This window comes from Colius striatus, chromosome 10 (assembly GCF_028858725.1).
Source record: "Colius striatus isolate bColStr4 chromosome 10, bColStr4.1.hap1, whole genome shotgun sequence".
NCBI lineage: Eukaryota > Metazoa > Chordata > Aves > Coliiformes > Coliidae > Colius > Colius striatus.
This window is the reverse complement of record NC_084768.1, coordinates 1,723,196-1,744,542: the sequence shown is the minus strand read 5'-3', so window position 1 is coordinate 1,744,542 and position 21,347 is coordinate 1,723,196. Positions and strand designations below refer to the sequence as shown.

Sequence of the window (21,347 nt, the reverse complement as noted above, 5' to 3'; positions counted from 1 at the left end):
AACCGGAGGGGAATGCCCAGGTCCCGCAGCCAAGGTCTGCCTGTCGTGCTGATGGTGTGTGTGAAAGAACAGTTGCAGAGGCCTTGTCTGAGAAGGCAGCTACTCTGAGAGGTCCTTGGCATAAACCAAGTTCCCTTCCCTTGTAAATATGCAAAGGAGCATCTGGGATGACAGGAGAGTCACCCCTGAATGAACACAAAGTGAGTCCCAGCTCCCACGCCTGCAGCAGAAAGGTCCATCCCTCCCAGCAGGGTTGGAGGGCAGGTCTGCACCTTGAGCAAAGCTCCCTGAGCAGGGAGGAACAACAGCAGCTCAGTCCTCCTGAAAGCCTCTGCAGGTTACTGCTGGGTCCCACCCAAGCAGGAAATGTCAGGCTGGAGCAGGGAGTGGGGGCCGTGCAGAAGATGTGGCTGAAGCTCTTGTTCCTCAGACACTTTCTAGAAATGGGGGGGTCAGAATATGGCCCAACAAACCAAACATCTCTTCCCTAAATGTTCATTGCTGGTAGAGCAAATACCTCTTCATGCAATCTGATCAGGTGCTCAGTTTGTCACCTGCATGTGGAGTTTTCTGTTTCCTCCTCAATGTTTTCTTTGTCCGCAGTTGCTGACGTGACCCTGCACCTCAGGCCCTGTGGCCATATCAGCTTCTTGCTGACATCCCTGTGACCCGGGTGATGGTGGTGATGACACTCTGGCAATGTTTCCCTTCCAACAGGCTGAGCTCATTGGAGCCTGACCCACAAGCTGGAGACCCTGAAGGAAGCCAGGGAGAGCCTGATGGACAAAATGAAGAGGAGTCGTGATCTTGGGGAGGAGCTGGAGCTCTTGATCAGCAAGCTCTGCAGCCCCAAGGAGTTGGCCAAGTACCAGATGTTCACTGGTGCTTTGGAGGTGGTGGTGACACTCTGGCTGAAGCTCTCAGGATGCCTGGCTCGTGTGGAGCCCCTTCTGAGCAGCCTGGGGGAGATGCCCCAGCGCAGAGCGGGTTGGTGTCTGCACAGCCCCGGCGTCTCAGCCTGTGTCAGGGTGCAGGGCAGCAGCAGTCCCGAGGCCGTGCTGCTGTGAGCTGGGCCCTGCAAAGGCTCACAGGCAGGCAGGTGGCTCAGTGCTTCTGTGCAAGCAGCAGAAGAGGCGCTTCTGACCCTGGGAATCTCCATCCCAGCTTGTAGAAATGTCTCAGGTGCTGCGGGTGTTGCCTCAAACAGAGGGTGTCTGGCTGGGACAGCAGTGTGTGGGAAAAGTGGTTTGACCCCAAACCTGTCTTTATGGGCTTCCCTTCCAGCTGCACCTCATCCCTCTGAAGATCATCCCATCCCCACAAAGTCCCCCTCAGGCATCACAGTGTCCCTGCTCACCTCAGAGCCACCCACTTCCAGCAGCTGCCTGCCTGGGACACAGCATCAGCATAAGCATTGTCCCAGGAACAATGGACAATGCTGCAGTGACAATGGCAGGAGTTCCTGAAAGAGGTGGAGCCTTTGGAGGAGGAGAGACAGCCTGGTAAGGAGGGAGTCACAGCAAATGAGGGGATCAGCCCTGAGCTGGGGCTGTGACATTCCCTAAACTGGGGCTGAGCCTGAGTGGAGACACAACCCTGGCTGCTGAGCATCCCCTTGGGTGAGCATTACAGCTGCGTTGGGCTTAGAGTCCTTCTGGGCTTTAGGTTAAATCCTGTCTGTTTAGGGTTAGGACTGGGTTGGAATCCCATGGGGGCTTTGACCGGGTCAGGATGAGGTTAAATCTGTCTGTTTATGGTTAGGCCTGGGTTTGTACTCCCTGGGATTAGGGCTGGTGTAGGATGAATTAAACTCCTGTATATGTAGGGTTAGGACTAGGTTAGGATGTTGGGGTTTCAGCTAGGTTAGGCTGAGTTCAAATCCTGCCCATTTAGGACTACGAATGGTGAATGCTTAAAGCACTGCTGGGTTTTGGGCTGGTTCAGTGTTAAGTGATGTGAGACTGATTTCAGGTTTAAGCTGGTTTTAAGACCCTATTGAGGTTTCATTTCCAGGATAACTTAAGGTGTGTATATTTCAGGTTCTGTCTGTGTGAGGGTCAGGGTCCTGGCTGGGCTTGGTTAGGGTTAGGTGAAGTCTGTGCTTCCAGCAGAAGCATCCTGAGCTTGGTGCCATCAGCACTGTGCAAGGAACAAGGCTGTCAGGATCAGTCCCTGCTGGAGAGCTGGTACCCAAATACGTTGCTCTTCTTCAGCACATCAGCCCTGTAGCTGTGCTGGGGTGTGGGTGAGCGACCACAGGGCGGTTAATGGGGACTGTCCTTTGCCCTTGTCTTGAAGCCAGGTCCCTAGTGGAACATGACCCTGACAACAGACAGCAAGGGCTGGTTGGGCTTTAGGAGCTGGTTAGATAGTTGTAGTTTGGCTTTTTGAGTGTTGTTAAAGAAGGCAGAAGATGGAGTGTAATCCTTCAGAGCACTGCAAGTTTTGCCATGCCAACCCCCATTGCTTGCTCTGAGAGCAGCTGTGTGTGTGTGTGTGTGTGTGTGAAATGTGGATCTTCCTTGGGGAAAGTGCCCGAGGGAAGGGGGAGGTAACCTGCAGCAGAGACTGGAAGTGGAGGCAACTTCAACATACAGATGTCAGTCTTCAGTGTGTGGTTGCAGGAGAGTCATTTGGATCAGTCCCTGTGGGAAGTACCTCCAAGTTCTCAGCAGGCAAGAGAGATGGAGAGAGCTGGTTCTGTGCCAGATGGAGCTGTGTGGCTGGGCTGTGTGTCCCTCTCCTAGCTCTAACTCCCTCTGCACCTCTCCTCTGGAGTGCCAGGAGGAGAGAAAGGTTCACAGGGTGTGAGGAACATCCCGTTCTGAAGCCAGGGAGCTTTCTCTTGCTGGATAAGGAGTGCTGTCAGCTCCCACAGCCTTCCCTAAGAGGTGAGAGTTGAACTCCACCTTCTGCAGGAAGGTTTATAGCTTTTACTTGAGCTTTATGGGCTGGGAAGAGAATCTGCCCTTCTCAATACCTTGACTGGACATATCTATATGTAATTTACAGCAACTGCAATTGGCTGTTTCCTCTCCTGCTCTAAAGGTGGCTTTTCCTATAATTGTTCGCACCCTGTGACATTGCTGAGAGTTTCTCCTGCTCTGTAGTTTTCCAGAAGCACCAGTGGACTCATCTTTATCAGCTCCTGAGGAGCATTAGGGTCACGCTGTCCCTGGGCAATGGGAGCCGTAATAGTCACAGTCTGGGACTGATTTTCAAGCCAGAAGGAATTAAGTTGCTCTTTGGGTACGTGGTGACAGTGTGAGCACAGGTGCCCGCGGTGTCTTTGCTGCAGGAACGGTGTGAGGCGTGCGAGCGGCGCTGCGCTGCGCTGCGGGGGCGGCGCGGGACGGGCGGCAGCCGGAGCTGTCCCTGGGGCCGCTGTGCCCGCGCTCGCCGGCGCCCGCTGGCAGTTGCCGCCCCAACGGCGAGTTGCGGCCGCTCGTCCGGGGGCTGCTGCCGCGGCTCCTGCGCAGCGTCCGAGCGCTGTAAGAGAGCGAGAGGTCCCTGCGCTGCCCCGCGCCGCCCTGCCGAGGGGTCCCGACATGCTGTCCTGGCTGGCTGAGCTCTCCTCCGCTCTGCGGCGGGAGCTTTCCCGGTGCTGTAAGTGAGAATCGCCCCTCCTGGAGCTCCTGGCCATCGGCCCTACCTGCTCTGCCGGCCCCCTGGGGCAAAGCTCTGGCTGGCCGTGCCTGGGATGCTTTTCCTCTCTGGCCTCTGGAGGGAAAAGCACAGCGGGAGTCCCTAAGAGCAGGTCCATGGCACCACCTGGCTGATGGTGCCAGTGAGGTGTTGTCACTGCTGCTGGCCTGGGGAGCTGATGGGTTGTCATGTCAGAATCCTTCCTGCCAGTGCACGGCGTTCATTCTGGACTGGGTTTCATCTCAGGTCTGCAATGCCTGCTGGCATTGATTGATGGGGGAGCATGGAAATGTTGGGAAGGGAGTTCAGAAAGGAATCTGCTGTTCTCCCCATGTGTGAGCTTCAAGGCCCTTCTTCCCAGGACAACCACTCCTCCCAGTCCAACAGCCCAGGGGATGGGAGATGGGGCTTGGGGTCAGTTCGTTACAGGTGGACGTTGCCGCTGCTGCTTCTCAGGGGGAGGCCTCCTCACCCTTCCCCCTGCTACAGTGTGGGGTCATGTCAGAAACCTTTCTGTGAGTCCATGGTGTTCAGACTTGGCTGTGGTTCATCTCAGGTCTGCAATGTGTGCTGGGAAAGATTGATTGATGGGGGAGCATGGAAATGTTGGGAAGGGAGTTCAGAAAAGAAGCTGCTGTTCTCCCCACGTGTGAGCTTCTGGGCAGTCTGCAGGAATCTTGCTGTGTTTGAGCCCTGTGGTTGTTTTAGTCTAGAATGGCTTTCAATGTGCTGGTGGTGGTTTAGCCCTGGCTGGGTGCCAAGTGCCCACCAAGTCGTTCTATCATTCTCCTCCTAAACTGGACAGGAGAGAGAGAAATGTATCAAGAGGTTCCTGGCAGAACATAAGGACAGGGAGATCACCCCAAGCAGCTTCAACTTGGGGAGAAATGGTTTGATTTATTAACGAATAATCAGAACACAGCAAGGAAAATGGGAAATAAAACCTGAATCTTAAAACACGTCCCTGACCCGGGGGGAGTCCTTCTGTCCAGGACTCCCACTCCTCCCTGTCCAACAGCCCAGGGGATGGGGGATGGGGGTTGGGGTCAGTTCATTACAGATGGATGTTGCTGCTGCTTCTTCTCAGGGGGAGGCCTCCTCACTCTTCCCCCTGCTACAGTGTGGGGTCCCTCCCACGGGAGACAGTCCTCCAGGACCTTCTCCAGCGTGGCTCCTTCCCATGGGCAACAGTTCTTCATGAGCTGCTCCTTCCCACAGGGTACAGCCCCCAGCGTGGGTCATCCTGAAACTGTCTTTCAGGAGCAGAGTGCTCCAGCGTGGGTCCCCCTGAGATCACAAGTCCTGGCAGCAAACCTGGTCTGGCCTGTGCTCCTTTCTGCACAGGTGCCCAGGTCCTGCCAGGAACTTGCACTTTCTCCTCTCATCCTTCTCCTCCCTCCTTCTGCAGGGTTTCATGTCACAGCTGAAGATGCAAGTGCTGCAGAACAGCAAGCGGAGGAAGGAAAAGCAGAAGTAGATGGTGACCCCAACGTTTCCTGTGAGGTCAGTGAAGCTGGTGGCCAGCCAGACCCAGCTGAGATACACTGCATTCCATAGGAGAGCAGAAAGGGGCGTTTCTGAAGGCGATGCTGAGCCTGGGAAGCAAAGCATCCTTTACACAGAGTCTGCAGCAAAGCATCCCTCTCATGCACTCCGGGAGAGCGCAGAGCACCCACAACAGCAGCAGCTGCAGGCACACTGGCTGCTGGGGGTATCCATCACCAGGCTGGGGGTGGGGTTAGGCATTGCCTCCCGAGCTCTTTGGACCTTGACTTCAGCGTTCGCAATGGTGGCTTTTCAGCATCCACGTCCTTCCTGCAATGTTTTCCCTTCCTGCAGAGGGACAGAGGTGTTAAAACAGAGTCTCAAGGCCACCCTCAGCTCTCTTCCTCCGTGTGGGTCTAAATACATAATTGATCACTTACCTTGTGCAACAGATCCATGAGAGACATTAAAGGGCCTTTCTCTCTTGGCTCTGTTGCTCATCATCTGTCTGCTGAAAGCCAGAGCTGCTTGTGAAACAAAGCAGACTTCTTCTGAGTTGCACCTAGGAGATTAAGGAAGACACGTGAACTTGAGGCTTCTCCTAAGCTTGGAAGCTGTCAAGAAGCTGAGATGTCAGGCAACTTGCTTGCATTGCTCTACCATTACAGTGGCAAACCAGATCATGTTCTCTCTCTGTGTCTGTTGCCCACAGTAATGCAACTTGTTCCGAGACCTTCACTGGTGGATTTGCCATCCCTGACTAGAACAGAGCTCTGTGTTTCTGTCTAGGAGTGAAAAGGAGACGTGAGGTCACCTGGTGTGTTGATGTTGGAGTGAGGTGAAGTGAAAGGTGTCTTTCAGGGTTGGTGCAGTGGATTGCTGTCAGCTACCGGTGTATTATGGACAAGCTCCTGGCAAGTGATGCTCAGCTGTCCCCCAGGTGTTGCAGCACAGCAGTGATATGATGGGAAGGTCTCAAAGCTGTGAATAGCTGTGGCCTGGAGAAGGGTGTGAGAGCCAACGATCCCTTTAAGCAGTGTTGCAACTGAGTCTCTGATGCAGGGGCTGGTGAAGTGCTTGCTTTCTGTGTGCACACAGGGGTTGCTGTTGCATCTTGTGTTCATCTTTTGGAGCCAGGCAGGTGGCAGCTGGTGGTTTGCAAGCATCTGGGGTTGCTCAGCAAGCTCCGACCCTCTAATAGGCAGAAACATCAAACCCAAGGGCAGGTCCTAATGGGGATGTTGGTGAGGTTATTGTCTCCATGGGGAGAAAAAGAGAAAGAAAGAGTACGAGGTCTAGTGAAATAGAGCTGTCCCTCTGACTGTCAGCTTGCCTGAACTTCAAAGGTCGCCCATCCATGGGTCCCATATGTGCAGGGACTGACTGAAAGCTGTGAATTCCATGTGTGTGTGAGCTTGGCTGCAGTTCAATATCTCCTGTGGGAAATCTCCTTCAGGAGTGGCACGGCCATAGAGTGCCACCGGACTCCTTGTGCAGAGGATTCGCTGCAGAGGGGGCAGGAGCCAAGAGGGGTATCTGTGCCCCTGACCTGGCAGAGTCCACACCTCTGAAGGATGCTGGTTGAGAAAGCCCTTCACAGGCTTGCAGCTTGGTTGAGGATGGTCTGCTCTTAGAGAATAAGTGACTGCCCACAAATGGGTGCAATTGGCATCAAGTCACACTGGAAGCCCAGCTTAGAGTGGGCTGTGGCAAATGCTGCCCCAGAGGAAGGATCCCTTCCCATTGCTGCCTGCTCTTCTGCAACGTGTCTGCAGGGCTGGTGTCACACGTGTTGGACGTGACAGCCGCGCTCGAGGCACGTGTCAGGGAACAACTGTCTTTGATGCACTTGTTTGCCTTCTCCAGAGCCAAGCAAATGCCTGTGTCAATAGTGTCTGATCCTTTTCATGATCTGTGGCTACTCTGGACCTGCCAGTCTGCTTCTGTGAGGTGACCACTCACCCTCCAAGGCAGGAGCCTTCAGCTGGGGAAGGGGCAGCAGCCTGGGAGTCGCTTGGAGTCGTTTGGCAAAGTTCTGTGCTGGAGGAGGGTCTGCGTGCTTTTGCTTTGAATGTGTGGTGCTGTCTTCCATGGAAGTGATTATAGTTGAGAGAAAGGCATTGCATCTCGTTGCTGATTGTGTTTCAATGCAGAAGCTCAATGTAACTGCAGGTTGTTTTCCAGAATGCAAGTCAAGACTCCACACCAAAGGAATCCCAGGAGGAATGCAGCAAAACCATCCTGGAGGTTGGGAAGCCAGTGCCATGGCCCTGTCTGCCAGGCCTTCAGCAGTCAGGGCCTGGGAACCAGAGCTATGTGGCCCCCCCGAAGTCCCAGACAGGTAAAAAAGGACAGAGTTAAAATCCCTCACAGCACCCACCTCCCAAACGTGTGTCTGTGTGGTTGAGTGGGGGGTGAGGCAGGTTAGCAGGGACTGAATTCTCTGCTGGCACCTTTTGCTCACTGAATCTCTCCAGGGTTTCCTTTCCTGCTGGTGTCAGCAGGGCTGCTGCCACGGGCCTGGTTGGACAGATGTCATTTTGTGCAGCCACTTCTCTGCCAGTGGCCTGTCAGTATCTGTTGGAGTGAGTTGGCTTCTGTTCAGCTTCCTGCGGCATCAGCAGCGCTGCCAAACACGGGTAATGGAAGGAGTTGATCCTGTGTGTGGTGGTGTAGGGGCCAGAAGGAGTCTGTGGAGGATTCTCAGGGTTGCAGTGGGTTCTGCACTGACAGAAAGCTCTTGGTGTGTTGGCATGGGGGTGTGTGTCACCTTTTGGTTGACTTGTCAATCAGCTCGTTGGAGTGGGAAGCAGTTTTCTCAGATCGTGCCCTCCAATGTGATTCCCCCCAGGACAGCCTCTCCTCTGCAGCTCTTCATCTTGCCATTGCTGAGCAAACTTGGGGTTTGTTTTTCTTCTGTTTTCCAGCTGCTGCAGTGTCTGAGAGGAAAAGACAGAGAACGGGAAGCTCCAGCCTGGTGCCCAGGAAAAAAAGCAGAGGCTTAAAGCACAGAAGAATGGCTGACATGGAGAAGAGCTCATCAGGCACAGGGTGAGCTGGGGCAGAGGCTGTGAAGACAGGAGGGCTTCAGGAGTGAAAGCCATCCCTTCCTTCTGTTGCTAGGGATGGAATACCAGTGGAGTGAGTTGATGCTGCCAGGTGTGCTCAGTGACAAGGACATTCATGCAGTACCTGGCTGTAGCTGCTGACTTGAACCACTGGGCACAGGTGTAAAGGGAGGGTGAAAACACAGAGGAGAAGACAATTGGAGCCATCCCTGCGTGGGACAGTGCTCTGACCTCCTGTCCCATCTCATCTTGTTCTGGTGGCTTTTATGACTTGCCCCACGCTCCTGGGTTTCCTGTAGCACAGGAGCATCCCACTGTAATCACAGGGCACTGCAGCTCCTTTCTGGGGCAAGTTCTTAGCAAAGGCTGTAAAATAGATTGATCTGTGTTTTGACTTCACTGAAGTGTATCTGTGTTTCAAATCTATTGCCTTTCCTTCTTTGGCAGAATATCCACCTGTTGTGTATTTTGAATGGTTCTGTTTTCCAAAGCCTGACCCAGGCACCAGTTGAAGCAGCTCTGGAAAGTGTCCTACTTGTCCTGGGCTCTGAAAAGGAAGAAAAGGACTGAGGGGTCTCTCCAGCTGCCAGCAAATGTACTTCACCTAGAGAAAGCTGAGATGTAGCTTCTCTGGGTTTGGGCAGCCCCCTGAGCTTTCTGTGCTCACTTCAGACCCACCTGGGTCACCAGCAGGTGTCACTGAAATCAGGAGGAAAGTTCTCCACAGCACTGAGAGCTGACCAGCAGGCAGTGCTGTGTTTGGGCCCAGGCCACTGGGGGATGGCCCCTCCTGTTCCATACAGATGGACCAACCTGCCTGCAATAGGGACACAGATTTGCTCCATTTCCCAGACCTACTTGTCATCTTGACGCCATCGTCACACGTGCGGTTTCATTCTCTGAGGGGCTTCTGTGAGGGGCTTTGGTGGCTCATAGTGATGTCTGGTGCTTGGGTAAGAATGTCGTTTGGCTGAACTCTTCTGGAGTGTAGGCACAGACGTAGCTTGGACCAGCCAGCTTGAATAAAGATGGTAGGGATAAGTTAATGCAGCTGGCATGCTACTTCAGAAACAGGTGCTGCAAGTTAATCAATTGGGCCCTGGGTGATCTCATGGGCAGAAGCAGCATATAAGGAGGTAGCTAGCAAAGGAAGGGTGGCTTTGAGTCAGCTCTGGTGGTTGTACTACGTTGCCCCTGTACGTCTCTGCACGTGCATTACTTAGACCCTCTACGTCTTTGAGTGATTATTGCCTTCACAACAACAACATTTGGTGACCCCGACGTGATTCGCTGAATCGGTTGGATCAAGAACCCTCGGCAGAAAAGCACTTGGATTCCTGCTGGAAAAGGCAAGTAATCTGAGCAAACTGATATAATGGGAAAAATGCTAAGCAAAGAGGAAAATCCTATTGACACCCTCCAGCATATCCTTGCGGAAAAAGGATTCAATTATGAAAGAGAGCCTTTGCTAAGACTTGTAAGATGGGGACAGGAAGTAGGTCTCTTTGCTTCCCCCCAAGAAGTATATGAAAAAGGACACTGGGAAAACCTAGGAGACATGTTGAATAATGCTATTGGTTTGTGTAAATTGGTATCATCCATTATACACCAGCTAGAAGCTGAGCGTGCTGCCGCTGCTGCCATGAAAGCAGAAGCTGCTGCACCATCTGCGTTCCCTGTAGATGCTAAAAGATTCTTTGGAGGTGGTGACTTTATAGTACCATCGGCTCCACCTCTAGAAGAAAATACTCAGAGATTCTTCGGAGGGGATAATGTCGTAATACCCTCGGCTCCACCTCTGGAAGAGGAGAGCATGGATGTGAGCCCACCTCCCCCAGAACCCCCTAGAGCACCGTTCCAGGAGCCGAATACACACATTGCTTCTCCTCCCCTCCCACCCACCCTTCACCATCCTGCCCCATCCCATCCTTCTGCTATACCTGAAGGAGTACCTGACAGAGAACGAAAGGTACGTTTTACAAATGATACTGTGGATATGCCGTTGCCCCTGAGCTCATCAATCCCTGAGTGTATTCCTCTGCCATCATCACCCCCAACTTCTAGTGAAGATCAACAAAGACAATTATTAAAGGAAGAGTTAATACAACATGGAGAAGATATGAAACACACTTTGGCCCAGTTGGAGGAACTGATAGAAAAACCAAAAGCAACAGCTAATCAGCTGTTGGAACGAATTAATGAATTAACCAAAACAAAGATTAAAGTTTCATCCCCACAGGTACTCAGAGATCCTCGTCCAGATGACTATGATCCGGCTAAGAAATGGAGAGGCCTCATACGTGATGCGGTAATCGAAGGCGAATTTATTCCACAAGCCTTTCCAGTAATAACAGCACAAAGAAAACGACAATGGGCACCTTTAGATTGGAAATTGGTAAGAGAAGGCCAGAAAGCGGTAATGCAATATGGCTTGTCCAACCCATACGTTCAAACGTTACTAGATCATATTTTCACCAGTGGATTGATGACTCCATTTGACTGCCGGAAGCTTGCAGAAACTTTCCTGAAGCCCACTCAGGTATTACTATGGGAGTCTGAATGGGAAAAAAGAGTTGATTTGACAGTGGTGGAAAACATGGACTTACAACAGGGAGATCCGCGGCGAGTCGTCACAGCAGACATGATGCTGGGTAAAGGACCATTTGCTGATCCTCAGGTACAAGCCCGACTGCATGAAGCTATCTTGCAGCAAACACAGACACTGGCTCGCCAGGCATTTAAGATTGTTCCTGATATGGGGGTGCCAGTTCCCTCATATACAACTATTATTCAAAAACCTAATGAGCCTTTCATGACCTTCTTAGACCGTCTCAGAGCAGCTCTGGATCGTATACCAAACATGTCGGCTGAAGTAAAGGCGGAAATAGGGCTACACTTAGCAGTTGCTAACGCTAATCATGACTGCAAAAAGATCCTGCAGGCTCTCCCGCGGACAGCAACTTTGGTCGACATGATAGAAGCCTGCTCTAGGGTAGGATCGTCAGCACATTTAGCTGAGGCAATGGCAACAGCATTGAAACCTTTAGTTCAAGCCCACAAAGGAGATCGGAGGCCAAAGTGCTTTAACTGTGGAAAAATAGGACACGTGAAAAATCAATGTCGGTCCAGACCATTGGTATGGACAAACAGCTCCGCCAGGCCATCTGGGTCCAATGGCAGATTTCACGGTAATTGTTACAGATGTGGCAAGTTTGGCCATAGAGCCACTGAGTGCCGCTCTCGAGTGGCCAGACATACAATGCATAAGGGAAACGGGTTGACGAGCGCAAAAAGGGTGAGCGCGATGACACAAAAACGCCCTTCAACACCAAGAGCTGCCTGGATGGCCTCAGATCAGCCACTGCAGGAAGCGCAGGAGTGGATGTGGAAACAGCAGTAGATGTAACCATCCACAACACAGAGGTAACAATTATCTCCTCTAACGTTAATGGACCCCTTGGCTATGGTTTAAGCGCTTTACTTTTAGGACGGTCATCGGCCTCTCGACAGGGTATTTTTGTGCTCCCCGGTGTAATTGATGCAGACTATGAAGGAAATATTGGAATAATGGTTAAAGTTTGGCAGCCACCAGTTCATATACCTAAAGGAACTAAAATAGCACAATTAGTTCCTTTCAGGGCTAAAGTTCCTTTCGCAGGAAGTCGTAAGCGTCGAGACGGTGGTTTTGGATCCACTGGAGTACCTGAGGTAAGACTGGCGGTGCCGCTTTCACAGGGAAAGCCCACTCAGACGGTTGTATTCCAACATCCATATGGTGAACACATGGTTGGGTACAACACATTACTGGATACGGGAGCAGATGTTACTATTGTTCCCTTATCCTATTGGCCAAAAAGCTGGCCTTTAGAGAATTTAGACACCCCTGTTGTTGGAGTAGGAGGAATACAGATGACAAAAATTAGCACAGACCTGATTTCGGTACGCATACAGGGCGAAGAGAATAGATGTGTGTAAATTAGGCCCTATGTAATGAATACTTCAGTTTGGCTTTTGGGTAGAGACGCCTTAAGCCAAATGGGCTTTCGTTTGTCAAATGAAAATTTTTAATGGCGGCCATTGATGGGCGACCAATCCTGAAGTTAACCTGGCTAACAGATAAACCAGTTTGGATTGATCAATGGCCGCTAAGCAAAGAAAAGCTCGCCCACATTCATGAATTAGTAAATGAACAACTAGAGAAGGGTCATATTAAGCCATCCACCAGTCCATGGAATACACCAATTTTTACTATCCCTAAAAAATCAGGGAGGTGGAGGCTGTTACATGATTTAAGAGCTGTTAATGCAGTGATGCAGGACATGGGTGCTTTACAGCCAGGATTACCCTCTCCTGCAATGCTTCCAAAAGAGTGGCCCCTGTTGGTGATTGACTTAAAGGACTGTTTTTTCACAATTCCCTTACATGAGGATGACAGTGAGAAGTTTGCCTTTACAGTACCATCGATTAACAAACAAGAGCCAGCAAAACGATATCAATGGACTGTTTTACCTCAGGGAATGAAGAACTCACCAACTATTTGTCAAACTTATGTTGCCTGGGCGCTGGCACCTCTGCGCAAAAAATACCCTCGTGTCTTATTTTACCATTATATGGATGATATCTTGATTGCAGGAAAAGACCTGGACCAGCATCGCATTCTACAAGAAGTGAACCGGCAGTTAAGCAACTCCGGGTTGGTGATCGCGCCAGAGAAGGTACAAATGCACGCCTCTTGGAAATATTTAGGTAATATTATCACTGATGCGCGCATTTATCCTCAGAAGGTGGCAATTAAAACAGATATTGCTAACTTAACAGACGTTCAAAAGCTGATAGGTGATATCCAATGGGTACGGACCATATGTGGTATCACAAATGAGGATCTTGCGCCACTAATGCCTTTGTTAAAGGGCTCAGTAGAGGCTGATAGTGCGCGAAGACTGTCTCGGCAGCAAATCCAAGCAATAGAAAAAATAGGAAGCAAGATAGTCAATAACTACAGTCACCGATATGATCCTGACTTGTCAATTAACATTGCTGTGATAAGTCAAAACCAGCATGTAATGGCAATCTTGATGCAATGGGATTCAGTAGCGAAAGACCCATTGAGGATCCTGGAGTGGATATTTTTGCCATATAATTTACAAAAAACAATTACCACGAGGCTTGAGGCAATTGCAAAAATAATAGTTAAGGCCAGGAAACGTCTGCTGGAAATAGCAGGGATTGAGGCGGACATCATTTTCGTTCCTCTCACAGATGAGTTCTTGAACTGGGCACTGCAACAATCTGATGAATTACAGTGGGCCTTATTGTCTTATCCAGGAACTATAAATAATCATTATCCGGCCCATAAATTGTTCTCTGTTAAATTTCAAATGGAAGACCGGCCGTTGAGATCAGCAGTACCCGTTAAAGGCCTGACTGTTTTTACCGACGCCAGTAAGATCCAAGCCAAAGCAGGAGTGGTTTGGTGGGAAAATGGAAAATGGCAAAATCTAACTGTCCACTCCCCAGGCAGTTCAGTTCAACTGCTGGAACTGATGGCTGTAGTTAAAACTTTTGAGAAATGGTCAGACGTCCCATTAAACATCATCTCCGATTCCCTCTATGTGGTCGATGCTGTCACTCGATTAGAGAGAGCGCTGTTGAAAGAAATCTCTAATCAGAATCTGTATAACTTATTTCTGAGACTCTGGCATCAGATAAATGAACGGCAAACTGCTTATTATATTGGACATATTCGAAGCCATTCGGGCTTAAAAGATGGCCTATCAGTTGGCAATGAAATTGTTGACAGGATAGTGGCAGCTCCTTTATTGATACCTACGGGGCCAATAATTGACAAATTTTCTCAAGCCCGAAGATCGCACGATTTTTTTCATCAAAGTGCGAAAATGCTGGCGAAGCAGTTTGACTTGACCATATCGGACGCTCAGGGTATTGTTTCCACGTGCCCTGCATGCCAGAATCAGATCGGCCTAGGAGTAGGAGTCAATCCCAGGGGTCTGGCACCATTAGGTATATGGCAATCAGATATCACTGTCTATGCTCCTTTTGGGCGATTTAAACGTATACATGTTACTATTGATACTTATTCAGCCATGGTTTGGGCCACAGCCTTAACCAGTGACAGTTCTCGAGACGTCATAAGACATTGGAGGAGTTGCTTTGCTGTCCTTGGTGTTCCAAGAGAGATAAAAACTGATAATGGCTCGGGATACATAGCCAGTAAAACACGTAAGTTTCTAAACTTATGGGGTGTTAAACATACTACTGGTATCCCAGGAAATTCTACCGGTCAAGCCATTATTGAACGGACACATCAAACCTTAAAAGGCCTTCTAGAAAAACAAAAAACGGGGGAAGAGGGGGTGAGTCCTCAAGACAGACTAATGAAAGCCCTTTATACAATGAATCATCTCAGAATTGTGGCAAACCGGAATGAACCACCGGCATTAACACACTTTGCCCAAATGAGTCGGGATTTGGATTTTACTGACAAACCTAAAGTTTGGTATAAGAATCCCACTACTGGAGAGTGGCAAGGACCTGCAGATCTGTTAACGTGGGGAAGAGGCTATGCTTGTGTCATTACAGATCAAGGTCCCCGATGGATTCCGGCAAAATGGATCAAGCCACATCAACAGAAAGGACTTAACTGTAAGACCAATGGAAAAAACAATCTTGAGGAAAGAACCAAGTGATCCACCCTCAATCCATCACTCTATTAAAATGTAAACCCTCGCAACTGTGGCACCACTTAGGCTGCTGTAAATTCCTTCAGCTATAAAAGAATTAAAGAACTTAAGATGACCAACAGATGAAGAGATATTTTCATCTTATTGATAATGCTCACAGATCAGCATGCTAAAGGATCTGAAGAAAAGTCCAGAACCACATCAGGAAAAAGAAATATCAGTGGAGCTACCAAGACCTCATCCCTTCCTGCCAGTGTGCGTCCCTCCTACCAACACATATCAGATTGTTTATTTTGACTTTATGGATTTCTGTATTGTATTGTTCAGCGATGTAGCTGTTATTGACCTTTTGTTGTAAACTCATGGCCATGGGTAAAAATATTTATGTTTTCTTCATGTACCTTTAATTCTGAAATGTGTTGCTAAAGGCTGGCTGGTTCAAAAAAGAAAAAGGGGGGAATTGTAGGCACAGACGTAGCTTGGACCAGCCAGCTTGAATAAAGATGGTAGGGATAAGTTAATGCAGCTGGCATGCTACTTCAGAAACAGGTGCTGCAAGTTAATCAATTGGGCCCTGGGTGATCTCATGGGCAGAAGCAGCATATAAGGAGGTAGCTAGCAAAGGAAGGGTGGCTTTGAGTCAGCTCTGGTGGTTGTACTACGTTGCCCCTGTACGTCTCTGCACGTGCATTACTTAGACCCTCTACGTCTTTGAGTGATTATTGCCTTCACAACAACAACACTGGAGGCTCTACATGGAAGGTGTTGGTTCCTTCTTTCCAAGTGAAGGTTTAGCTTCTCTGGCTTAGGTGTGAGATGGGCGAGAGACACTGGCTTTCCTTCCCTCTTCTTTCTGTTTCTTCATCCAGCCATGGCAGTATCCCTTTGTCTTTGGTGTTTCACCCCTTGGCTCTAGCCAAGACTGTGTTTCCTGCCTCAGCTTCTGGCCTTTTCCAGCATGTTTGTTCACGTCTGTCACACCTCTCCCGTGTTGATGCCGATTGTTTTGTTTCTCTGCCTTCCCCTTGTCCCTCCTTTCTAGCTGGCTGCTGGCTGGCAAGCTCAGGAGAAACTCTGTCCTGCCTTTGGCATTGAAGCACAAACCCAAGCTGGGCTGGGAGGCTTGTTTCTTCGTTGTCCTGCTCCTGGGGACAGTGGCTCTGACCCCTGAGCTGCTGCTGTCAGAACGATAAGAAACAGTGGAGTGTTGCTGGAGGCTTGGGCAGAGGGTTTGAGGGGCTGTGCTCAGACTGGGCTTCCCAGCAGGAAGGTCTCAGGCATCCTTGATTCAAGCTGCTTTTTCCCCCAAGCTAGCAGGGAATAAGACAGTACCAGGGCTTTTCCTTTCCTTCATGGCTGCTCTGAATAAAGCCCCATGTGCACTCCCCAAAGGCTGGTGAGTATGAGCAAGGGCCAAGTCCAACAGCAGCTTCCCGTGGGCCGCTTCTCTTTGCATCCTGCTCTTTCCAGCCCACCTCTTTGCCTGTGATTATTTAGTGTTGCAGACTCTTCCTTGTTGCTGAAGGGCTGGCTGGAGGATGGGATTCAGCTGATGTTCCTCTTGCACGCTTTCTCATGGGGAATGCTGCTTCTCTCTTGCTCTTTTGCAGTCTCTCTGTTTCTTGTGGCTCAGATGTCAGTTTAAAGAACACGGAGAGTGAGACTCCAGCCCAGTGCACTGGCCTGAGCTCTGAGGTCTGGGTGGCCCTGGAGACAAAGAAGACTCTTGAAGAAACATCTAATGAGAGGCTTACCCAGACAGAGAAGGTGCTGAGCAGGTGAGAAGATGGCTGGCTTTGCTTGTGGGTCACGAAACAGAGCCCATGCACGGGGGAGGCTGGGAGCCTGGCTTAAGACAGCACTGCAAGTGCTTGCTCAGCTTTTGAAAGGGCTGTGGAGGTCAGTTTGTGCTTTGCAAGACCTCAGCACCTGTTGATTCAGAGCGTGGCTTGTGAGGTCCTGCTCCAAATGGGAATATTCCTGAGCACAAAGAACGATCTGTAAGGCAGGATGGGGACAAAGGAACCCTGTTGTGTCCAGAATGGCTTTCAGGCTTTGACTGCTCCGTGATCCCAGGCAGTAACGCTGGGCCAGGATGGCACTGGAGGGGCCCATGGCTCTGGGGAGCTTTCCTTGTGTGACACTTCTCTTTGTGCCACTGGCAGAGACATCTCCCGGGGTTACGAGTGGGTCCCGATTCCCTGTGTCAATGCTGTGGACAGTGAGCCGTGTCCCAGCGACTTCAAATACATTGTGAAGAGCTGCTTCACCTCCGCAGTGGCCGTTGACAGCAACGTCACTCATTTACAGGTGAGGCTGCTGTGTGTCCTGCGTGTTGTCCTGTCCTGGGCTGTGCATTCAGACGTGCTGCAGTGCACTGCAGCTCAGAGTGGGGTTTCCATTCCAGATGGGATTGTCTGGTCCCAATGTTGCCAGCAAAGTGCAGCTGGGGCCGTAGCCCAGCTCTTGCCGTAGGAGACAGGTTCTGCTGGTCTTTGTTTCCGAGCCCTGAGCCATCCTCTGAGCTCAGCCGTGTGCTGTAGCATCAGACATGTGGTGCTGGCTGCTGTGGCTCCTGTTCAGCCTTCTGCTCTGTTCTGTGTCTGGAGAGTCAGTGAGTTGTTTGGGGCCCCTCCTCGTGCTGTCGCCCTCTGAGCGCAGCGTCCGGCCGAGGTCTCCACTGTGATACCAAAGTCCTCCAAGGGCTGAGGGCTGTGAGAGCAGAGGTGAGGAAGTGTGGGGTGAGGGTGAGCCTGTCTGAGCCCTTGTCTCCTGTTGCAGCGCTGCGCGTGTGCGGACGACTGCTCCTCCAGCACCTGCGTGTGTGGGCAGCTCAGCGGGCGCTGCTGGTACCGGCAGGTGAGGACACAGAAGCGTCTCTTGGGTCAGAGCAGCGCTTGGAGCTGCCACTCGCGGCCTTGGGGCTGGATAAGAGCGCCTTGCAAACAGCTCCTGGCACAGCAAATCTCTCCCTGTTGGAAAATGCCTCAAGTTGCAGTCTCAGCTCAGAGGGGTGTGTGGCAAGAACAAGATGTGAACTCAGGGAAGCTGCTGCTTGTTATTGGAGAGTGTTACTGCCATGGGAACCCAGCCATCAGTGATGGCCACGTGCTAGAGAGCATGTAACAACCCTTCTGTGAAATCAGCTTCCGTTTGTGAAGCACACAGCAAATGCTGCCATATGTAAACCAGGGGAGGGGAGAACAGAGAGGCATTCTGCCTGCTTCACTTTGTTGTGATCCTTGGGGATGAGGGCAAAGAAAAGGTGTCTTAACTGCAGTATTGCCAGGAGCCTGGTTGGGCTTGGATAAGTGCTTTTGGAGCTTTGGGGGAGTGTTGTTTGGGAAGAGAATGTGGTTCCCAGAGCTTGGGAGCACTGGGCTAGTGCTCGGGAAGTGCTGGCTTTGTTGCAGAGACAGACTGAGCATCAGCTTGTCCCCTGCAGCACTGCAGAATGCTCCTAGTGATGATGCACAGCGTTCTGGTGCTGTGCAGGGTGATGCCAGGCAGCAAAAGTGGAGATGGTGCCTTGCTATGGTCAGCTGTGGGTGGTGGTGGGGAGTGTGCCACAGTCAGGGCAGAACAAACCCCCTGTAGAAGTTGAGGTCTGGTGCTGGTTTGAGGGAGGTCGGGGTGAGGCTCTGCTTTGGGGTTCTCTGGGCTGTGTTTCTACTTGGACAATCTGTGCTCCTGCTTGCCCTGGTCACAGTGGGTGACAGGAAGAGCCACTAACCCAGTCCTGAATGCCTCTCCATGTCAGGATGGCCGACTGCTGCCTGGATTCAAGCAGAGGAACCCCCCGTGTATCGTCGAGTGCAACCCCATGTGCTTGTGCTGGCGAACCTGCAGGAACCGCGTGGTGCAGAACGGGCCCCGGTGAGAGGAGGGGCCAAGCGCAGCTTCCCTTGGCAAGACCAACACCAACCCCTCTGGGCCTGCCATAAACCACAGAGCCCAGATGGAGCTTTCCCCAGCCCTGGAGATCATTCATCCTGCCCTGAATTCCAGTGCTGGCTGAGCAGGAGGCAGGGTGACTCACAGGATTCTTTCTCTGCCCATACACTCCCTCAGTAAAATGCCACAGAGCAGCTCTTACCCCAACAAGTTTGCAGCTGCAGCGTTTCTTCCTTGTGTTGCAGCCAGGGAGCTGGAGATGATGGAGCTGGCCCTAGCAGAGGGCTAAAGGATCAGAGCACTTATCTCAAGGTGTTGTGACTTGCCAAGGGCAAGCTCCTTGCCTTCCCCCTGCATCCTGCAGAGCTCTGCTGCCTTCCATCGCCGTGCCCCTTCCCTGCCTTCCCCCGAGTGCTGCCTGTGCACATGGAAGGGAACTGCTGAGGGTGGGATTCTGGTGTCCCACGTGCCAGCCCCAGGGAGCACCTTCAGCTTTAGCAGGGGGTTGTGCTGGATGATCTCTGGAGCTCCTTTCCAGCCCCCCACTGCTGTGGTATTCCGTGATTCTGTGCCCAGAGCGGTGCTGGAGTGAGCTCTGTCAGGGCTGGGGATGGAAATCCTCTTGGCTGTGTGGTGATGGGAGGTTGCTGCTTTTCTGCTCCCGTCTCTGGGACAAGCCGTTGTCTTCCTGCAGAGGGCTGCCATCAGCGTGTTTCCTTTGCTCTTTTGCAGGGTTCAGCTACAGCTGTTCCGCACACGAGAGATGGGCTGGGGTGTGAGAACCATGGAGGACATTCCAGCAGGAACCTTTGTGTGCGAGTGAGTGATTCAGCTCTGGTCAACCCATCCCTGTCCAAAGGCCTGGGGGCTGCTGCCTTTTGCCATCGAGTTGGAACGGAGCCGAGCGCTGGCTCTCAGGCAGGAGGTGTTGTAGGCTTTAATCTGGCCCATGGGCTCTGTGAAATGGTTTGCAAAGGGTTTCCTGGGTTGCAATAGTGTGGTGAGTTCAGAGCTTCTACACAATGGAACTGGTCACAATAGCTGGGGAAACACAGGAAGGGCAGACACAAGCATCTTGCTTTGGGCTGTGAACAGCACAGACCCTGCAGTGGTGTGCAGGAGAGCCAGGGCCTGAGCCTGACCATGAACGTGAGGAGAATGGGACTCACGTGCTGATCTTGGCCAACTGCTGTGCCTGGGCCATTCCCTTCTCTTCCCTCTTCCTACAAGGAGAGATTGCAAGCCAGGGCTGTGATGGCACCAGCATCTCACTGCTGCCTTCCCCGTGTGCCGCAGGTACGTCGGTGAGGTGATCTCCGATGCCGAGGCAGAGCTCCGTGAAGACACCTACCTGTTCGACCTGGACAACGAGGTGCTGTGTCTGAGGGGTGTGTCGAGGCCAACCCGGGCTCTGGCCTCTCCAGGAGAGCAAAGAGCCCATTTGCCTCCATCCTGCTGCGCAGCAGGATCTGAATCCCCCTCTAGAGGAGGGCTGTGACCTCCCTGGCTTTTAGTTAGGAGAGAGTGTATGTGAGGCGAGGCTGAGGCTGGTTCAGGGGCCACAGCCCAGCAGCGCTGGGCCACCGCGGCACGTGCTGCCAGCCCCGGGTTTGGTGCTCGACAGAGGCTTGTGTGAAAGCCATTTGGGCAGCCTGAGCTGGGCTGCTCAGGGTTTGTCCCTCGAGTGTGGACACGCAGTGTCGGCTGGGTGGGCTGTCAGCTCTGTAAGTTCCTGGGAAAGAACTGAGCTGGGAGACTGAGCAGAGCCCGCTGCCTTCCCAAGGGCTGCAGCAGGTCAGGCTGGCAGGGAGCCGAGGCCTGTTGTGCTGGGAGCTGGCCTGTGCTGCCCTGTGCGGGCTGTCTCACAGCAGAAATGTCAGCTTGGGAAGTGCCACCTAAAGCTTAGAAGCAACGGTTTCACTTCAGGCAGGAGACGTGTACTGCATCGATGCGCGTTTCTATGGCAACATCGGCCGCTTCATCAACCATCACTGCGAGCCCAACGTCTTCGCTGCCAGGGTCTTCACATCCCATCAGGACGTGCGCTTCCCCAGGCTGGTCTTCTTCAGCACGAGGGACATCAGAGCTGGAGAGCAGCTTGGGTAGGTGCCGGCCCTGGGCCGCAGGGAGGATGGAGAGCAGAGGGACGAGCGCTGGGCTGCTGCGAGCTGCTGGGCTCCAGCGCTGTGTTCCCGGGGCCGTGCCCCCGCCGGCACTCGCCATCCCCTGAAGCTTTGCCGAGCCCCAAACGGTGGCGGCGCCGCGGGCTGCCGCCCCCCCATCCTGCAGCTCTGGCTGCCCCGTCCCTTTGGCTGCCCCGTGCTGCTGCTCTGCACTGAGCCCGGCTCCGTCTCTCTCCCGCAGCTTCGACTACAAGGAGGATTTCTGGGCCGTCAAAGGCAAATCCTTCAGCTGCAAATGCGGCTCTGGCAGGTGCAAGTACACGAGCTGGGCGCTGGCCAAGCGCCAGGCGCGCGCCATGGCCCGCAGCAGGAAGCCAAAGGAGGCCCCTGTCAGCAGCTGGGCAGCAAAGGCTCCATGGCACAGGCACTGA

At 52.1% G+C, this 21,347-nt stretch overlaps 1 protein-coding gene across 1 annotated transcript; it reads left to right on the top strand.

Annotated features, from left to right (window-relative positions):
* Positions 1 to 788: 788 nt before the first annotated feature.
* Positions 789 to 21,347, top strand: LOC133626265 (histone-lysine N-methyltransferase EHMT1-like). Its single transcript, XM_062003910.1, has 10 exons — positions 789 to 987; positions 3,311 to 3,491; positions 16,510 to 16,677; positions 17,065 to 17,209; positions 17,681 to 17,758; positions 18,660 to 18,775; positions 19,526 to 19,612; positions 20,090 to 20,165; positions 20,720 to 20,895; positions 21,158 to 21,347. The coding sequence occupies exons 1-10, from the start codon at positions 789 to 791 to the stop codon at positions 21,345 to 21,347; spliced, it is 1,416 nt and encodes a 471-aa protein (XP_061859894.1).